This window comes from Alligator sinensis, unplaced genomic scaffold, assembly GCF_000455745.1.
Source record: "Alligator sinensis unplaced genomic scaffold, ASM45574v1 scaffold1085_1, whole genome shotgun sequence".
NCBI lineage: Eukaryota > Metazoa > Chordata > Crocodylia > Alligatoridae > Alligator > Alligator sinensis.
In genome coordinates, this window is record NW_005842611.1 from 753,363 (window position 1) to 760,468 (window position 7,106).

The window sequence follows — 7,106 nt, forward strand, 5'->3', positions numbered from 1 at the left end:
GCTTATCCCATGCTGCGCAGTGTGCACCATATAAGATGTACAAGATGACGCCAGTGCTCTCATAGATGGCAAAGCGAACCCATCAGCAGTGCTCTTGCAAGGCTTTGATCTTCACCTCTGAGCATTTAATTTGACTGAAATGACCCACGGTTGTTTGTCTTATTTGCAGTTCCCAATAAATCCCAGCATTGTCTGTCCTTGGATAGAAATCATCTCCATATTCTGGGACCACTGTAGGTCACCGCAGAGCACTCATGTGATACCTCAAGAAGGATATGTGGACTTGAAGGAGCTTAATATGTCCAGGTATATGTTCAGCATGATCCAGGCTACTAGTGGGGACATGTCCTTTCTGTCCTTTACTATGGGGTTAAAGCTGGAAAGATCTCCTGCCACCCCTGCATTTAGGCGTGCTACTTTTCTTCTTGATTTCATGCAAAAGAACCCCAGATCAGACATGGCAAACTCCTGATCCCCTCTTCCCTTCACCCCTCAAGAAAACATGCTGCCCAAAAATGGCTGTTTTGTAGCATATAAACCCTGGTTGACTTTTCTGGCACGTGCTATGAGTATAACTACTACAGAATTAAAAGCTCTGCAGATAACCAACTCTCCTTAATCCTCAGGGAATGCCAAGTCTGTCTTTGATAACCACTTCTTTTTGCAGTGCACTTATATGATGTCAGGAGTTTACTCCAGTCCTATGTTCGCTAATAAATTGGCTTGATGATCACTGTGAAGCTTGTAGACATTAATCAGATGACTTTTTTTCTGAGTGCTGATACCATCAAAAGCCATATTAGATTAATGCTGGGGAGATAAAAGACTGAGGGGAAATGAGATAAAAGACTGAGGAGAAACTCTACAGTAAATGAGCAAGATAGAGTGACCTTAGGCTGAACATTCCCGCAGGGAATGCAACCAGTGAGCGATGGGAGCACCTGTGCAAACTGGTCGTGCAATTCTCCTCCCCGTGAACCTTGCATCTGTAAATGGGCAGTGTGGGGCACTGCACAGTCACTGGCTCCCACTAAGTCCTGTCAAGAGCCTAGAAGAAGATATGACCTGACATTTCAGGTCATAGGCTGTGCAATAATAGCTGGGATCAGGAAGATACACTGCTTGGGATATCATTATAGTTGGGTGCATTATAATTGCCTTGAAAGCAGCCAGCACTGGGTTTTGTTGGAGACACAAGACTCCAAGACCACCTGGCTCTCCCTGGGAAAAAAAAAAAACCCAACTATGTCATCAGTTTATGCACATGGGCCTACTAGTAGAAGCCAGTTGCACCTCTGCACTCAAAGAAAGCAAGCCACCAGTGGTTTTCAGCTTGCTCTTTCCTAATCTGGGTATCTGCAAGACAAAGACAAATGAAGGAAGGCACTCCTAGCCAGCAGGCTGAATGATCCGAGTCAAGGCCTGTCCTCTGGGGGGGGCCTGAGAAAACAAATGCATTTTGCATCCTGTCCTAAGTGTGGCCAGGCTCAGGTTCACCAACCCCATAGCAAGAATCTATTATAGAAGTAGTTGTGCCACAAGCTCCACACACATCACCCGTGGGATGGACAACCACAACGTGTCTCGGCGTGATGGAGGGCGAGAAGATCTCTGAGACAAGTGGGGCCCATGCCACATTTGGATGGTAACCAGCACCATGCATTTTACTCAAGAGGAATCAGGCAACAATATTCAGAATACAGGGGTAGTTTACTTTTACTAGCTTCTGTAGGCCCAACTTGGGCAACTGCAGCCTGCCTTTGCTGAAGCCCCAGTGGTCTTGGCAATGGGCCTCCAGCAGAAAGCAGCGTAGTGATCTTGGCTGGAGGCAAAGAAGACCTGGATGTCTATGGTGGGATCAAAACAAAATGGAGAGCTAGCTGCTGCGCAGACATAGACAACACCAGGTATTTGTGCACACCGCTGCTCCCCTACATCACAACCAGGATGGCGGCAGTGATGTTGAACCTGATACACCACAGTCTAAATCCAGGGTATCCCAGCAGTCTGACCGGCTGAATAAGTCTCATTATCAAAATCTTGCTGGCTCCTGAGCTATTCAACACAATGTTTAGGTAGGCCCCAGGCAACACCACCGGAGAACTCAGTGCCCTCTGTCTGGTGGAGTTTGCGGGGGATATTGTGCTGGTTCAGTTCCTCTGACAGCAACGGAGTTACACCAAGAAACGATCTGGGCCGTTCTGTCCATGGAAGTCTGTTCTTAGTGAATGTCGCAGAATATTGTGAAGGTAAAAGGGAGCATTTGCTTGGTGTGGGGCCATGGGACCTGAATAGCTGTGCAGCCCGAGATAATACAGACTCACTTCAGCTTCTTCATGTCTCAGGAACATCCCTGATGGGTGAGAATTAGGCACACCTGGCTTGCAACTCTGTGTGCTTGTCAACGGTGACCAGGATTTTTAGGTGTAGCCCTGTTCTCTTGGCAAATCTGCAGCATTTGTAAAAACCTAGCAATTTCTACTTACTGTATACATCCATCCCTCTCCTCACTCCCCCATACCTCATACGGGTAGGCGTGTATGACACATACATTTATAGCACTATCTGTTCCCTCTCTCTGCCTACTTATACAACCATCTATATCATCCATCCAGCTACTGCAGTGGCTTTCATCAATAACTTCTGTCCTGGGAACCCTCCCACCCCCCCAGCAATGCCACAAGACTAGAACCACAAATTAGAGCCACCCCCACTTCTGTGATACAGCAATATGGAGAGCTGCAACCCCGTGCATCTCTTCACAACCCCTACTGAGAATGATTTATGGCACCCACTCATGTCTTGCTGTGTGTACCTTACCTGCCTCTCTCTGCCGTCCCTCAGACTGCTGTATCTGGTCTAGTGAACATGCATATGTCCCATCTCTGTGCAAGGTCCGGCTGGCTTCTGTGACATATCATCAGCTTTGCCTCCCTAACCCTCCCTCTCATAGAAGGCTACGGTGCTTCGTTAATAGAATGGATGTGAGTCGTTAGAGCCGGAAGGTACTTACATGGTAGAACGGAGGGAAGCACGAGGAGGAGAGATGCGGGGAGAGCCATGCAGGAGGGAAACAAACAGAAAAAAAAAGACAAAAGGATGAAGGGATGAGTCAATAAACATCTCCACACGTGGGATGAGGTGTCCTTGTCTCTGCTGACACACTGCGGGGTGGGGGATGCAAACACATTTCCCGGTACAGCTAAAAATCCTTCTCTTTTCTCTCCTTTAAAGAGCTCTGTGCAGTAACTGCTATTTCCACCCCCAATTCTTTCCCTTGTCATCTTGGCTGGGTCACAAATAGGGGAGCCAGGCAAATAGGAGGGCTAGAGGCAATCACTGGAGCCCTCCCTGTGTATCTTCTCCTGGCGCGGGCTGGCAGAGATGTTCAGGCTTCAGGAAGAAATACTCACTGCCTCCACTTCCATGCTCTGCTCTTTCCCCTCTTCTCCCTCTCCTTTCTTCACAGGACCTACAGGCAGGTGGTCTCCATGCTCAGAGCAATGCCATCAGGACCCTTCCTGTTATCTCTGAGGGTGGCGGAGGTGGAGACGCTCAGATGCCTGGTCCAGGATAATCAACTGGCACCTGTGTATGCCCAGGGGCTGGAAGGATGGACTGCAAGGAGATCAAGGGGGACTCCACCCATGGGACAATGAGCCACATATTTACTGTGAACCTGGGGGTTCATCTGCTGCCTGGGTGCCCTGACCAGCATTCCCTTTTAGGCAAAGCTAAGAGGCCTGATTTGGAGCAATTAGTGTAGCACATGGGTCCTTAGTCACAGACTCCCGACTTCAGGGGAGCAGCATGCCTAAGACCGTGCACATAGCATTGGTGCAAACAGCCCTCTCCATGTGCTCAGAAGCCAGGCAGCCCCAGGGTTTCAGCAGACTGTAAGTGGACACTGTGCTGACTATAAAAGTGTGGCCTGGGATTGCCCTGTCTAGAGAAAGGATCTTGCAAGATGCTGAGTGCCCTCAACTCCCAGACATGCTCACTAGGAGCTGGTGATGACTAGTACCTTGAAGGACTGGGTCCACGATTTGCAGTAATATCCAGGGAGGCGTCCTGCACTGCCACACAGGAGAAGGAGAAAAAGTAGAACTGAATTCCTGTAACCGGCTGAAAGCATCTATGGTGTGATGCTGTGAAAGCAAAGTCCAGCTGGAACAGGCTCTGGGTGCACTCACCGGGAAGGGAAGAATCGGAACCTGAGTGTTCACATCTGTACAGTTAGCTCTGGACACAGTGAGCAGGGAACGCTTAAGCCAGGTGATTTAGAGACAAATCCCAGGTGACTAATCTCAGCCCAGCTACCTGCATGCTCTCTGCTTGCCTGCAGGACACGGCACTGTCCTCCATGCATATTCTTGGACAGGGAGACAGGCAGCATCAGACCAGGTGGACGTATGGCACAAGGGTGGGGGAGGTTAAAGGCAGGAGGGTGGGGAAGAGGAACAGCAGATGTGACATACAGCAAGAGCAATACTGACCTTGGAACAAGGCTGAGCTTGTGGGCTCACTTATTTCTAAACCAGGTGAGGAAACAATGGAAGAGAAAAATGACAAAAAAAAATATAGTTTATATATCACTCCACGAACACATCATCAGGCAACACAGAGATGTCGTGGGACAGGCAGGGTTGGGGCTGAGGTGGATGGTGGGGAAGAATGGCAGACACTTTCTGAACTGAATGAAATGAATCATGGAAAACCATGGGAAGGATGATTCGGTGGGATGATTCCCTCTTTACTTGTGGCAGGATAGGGTGTTATGCCTTGTGCTGTGTCAGAGTTGAGGGTAGTTTTACAAAGAGTTTAATTATGGATTGTATAGGATGGTTTGGATAGGGAGGATTCGGCTTCAAGCAGGGCGTTGGACTAGATGACCTCTGGAAGTCCTTTCCCCATCATTCTAGGAAATGATAAATTAGACCGGCCTTGCAAAGGAGATGTTATTGCAATAACATCTAAAGCCCCAACTGAGCCCATGGTGCCAGGTGTTGGATGAACACCTCATGAGAAACAATCCCTGCCCTGAAGACAAGGATGTTGGCAGAGCAGCAAGAAGTGACTTGTCCAAGGACATACAACTGGCCATTGACAGAGCTCAGAATAGAGCCCAAGGCTCTCAACTCAGTTCAAGGGCATCTTCTAGTAGCCCAATGCTATCTCCTGGGAACCTCACCTGCCTTTCCTGCCAGATGAAAATGGAAACCTAGTGATTTGCGAGTCATTCGCCAGCATGGATTTCCCCATCCTGCAGCAGGGAGAATCTTGCTGGGCCCTATTCCACGGTACGCACTATGGATGAAGTCAAGTATTGCAAAGACTGTATCGTTGTATGAATGATGTGGACAGTCCGAGCACCCAGCCTAGCCTGCGAGATACTACTGGTAGCTGAATCCTTGCACCCAAGCAGATTCACTCACAGGATTGGGGTCCCAGGGTGTTACTATCTCGCCCCTTCTGCACGTAGGGTGTTTTATTTCAGGAAAGCAGTGCTATTCAATGGTATGCCCATTGAGGATGGTATGAGGAGCAATGCAGAAGGGAACGTGAGGCTCCAAAATGTTTTCTTTCAATGTCTGTCTTTCATCCTGTGTGCTCAATCATTAATAAATCCATCTTCCCAACCATCCCATGGCCCCTGTAACACCAGCTGGCGTTAATGTCATATACAGTCAGAACATCCTGATTTATGGGGAACTGGAAGAGCTGATTCAGTGCATTTCCAGTGTTACCCTCCCTAGAGCCCGATAATAGTGTGGTGTGGAGCAGTGCTACCCAATTAGCCTTGGTTGGCACTTAAGCCTTCAGACCAGTTTATCACCAGTCCAGAAGCCCAGAACAAGCTGATAGAAACATGCACTGTTTCCCAAAGGCAGAGGGGCTGGAAGGATGGACTGCAAGGAGGAAGAGGGCCTTGGGAAACCTCAGTCCATCAGTGGAATAGGTTCACTCGAGGTTCACATGAGCAGAGGTTCATGTCATGCTAGAAAGGGGGAAACAGTGATACTAAGTGGCTCCAATTTGGGCTACTAGGCACAGTGTAGCACAAAAAGTAGTGGTCACTTGCTTGAAATGGGGGATGGGGTGCCTAGTCCAGTGCATGTGCTGATTTAATACCACCCACAACTGGATTATGTTGGATGATCTCCTATATTATCTCCCTGGGGGAATGAGGCTGCCCCTATGAGAGCTTAAATTACAAAGGAAGAGGGTAGTAGTAACTACAAACCCGCCTCCCACTCCATGAGAATGATTCTGCCTGTACTGGGAGATATAACCACCCTGTTACATGCATCCATGCTACACACATTTTCTAGATGGATAATCAACAACTTGGGGATTGGACATACAGCAAGTTTATACCAGTGTCACTGGCTTTTACTCCAGCTTAAAAAAGGAGCAAGCACTGGTGTAACTTACCTTAACCCAGTGTAGACTAATCCAGTGGAAAATCAGGAGTGAACTACATTGCTTATCCTACACTGGTATAAGTCTTGTGTGTCCTCTTTCATCTTGGTTATATTTCATCAGGATATTACCTGCTCCCTGACCACCTCGTGATAAGACAGTGTAAGAGTGCTGACTATGTATAGGCATTTTGGAAGAGCTACCTTAGGCCCTGGTGTCATTTACTTTGGCGTACAAAACCAATGCTGACTGCACCACTATAAGCATGCCGTGTGCTCAGGCCCTCATATGGAGGCAGATCCACATTTTCAACAGCAGCCTTTGATTTTGCACGGCTCCAAACATGTATACAGCACTAACTTTGAGCAGCGAGCCCTGTTTGGGCTGTGTGCACTCAGTACCTTGGAAAACCAGCAGCTTGATGTGTCTGAAGTTAGATGCTCAGAAATTCAGGAACCTCATATCATTGCCATGCTGCACTAATTTGGGGCTACATGACTTAACACAGCGAATCAGGGGCAAAGTGAGCAAAAGAAACCAGAAGTCTTGGGTCTGACTGCTGAACAGATGCCCATGCAGGTGTAAATACAAACTTAATAGCACCTATCCCATGCTCTGCTTGAGTCTCATAGGGCCTAGATTTCTGTTCTCTTATTTTTTTAAAGTCTCTCTCTGCTCTTTCC

At 48.1% G+C, this 7,106-nt stretch overlaps 1 protein-coding gene across 5 annotated transcripts in view; it reads right to left on the reverse strand.

Moving 5' to 3' along the window:
• NTM (neurotrimin) overlaps positions 1 to 7,106 on the reverse strand; it is a 258,741-nt gene that overhangs the window by 15,358 nt on the left and 236,277 nt on the right. For 3 of the 5 annotated variants that reach the window (XM_025214898.1, XM_025214897.1, XM_025214896.1), the window contains exon 7: positions 4,497 to 4,532. The exons of the other annotated variants lie outside the window; for them this stretch is intronic. In XM_025214898.1, the coding sequence (XP_025070683.1) occupies positions 4,497 to 4,532 (36 nt within the window). The remainder of the gene's footprint in view (positions 1 to 4,496; positions 4,533 to 7,106) is intronic. 5 annotated transcript variants of the gene reach the window in all.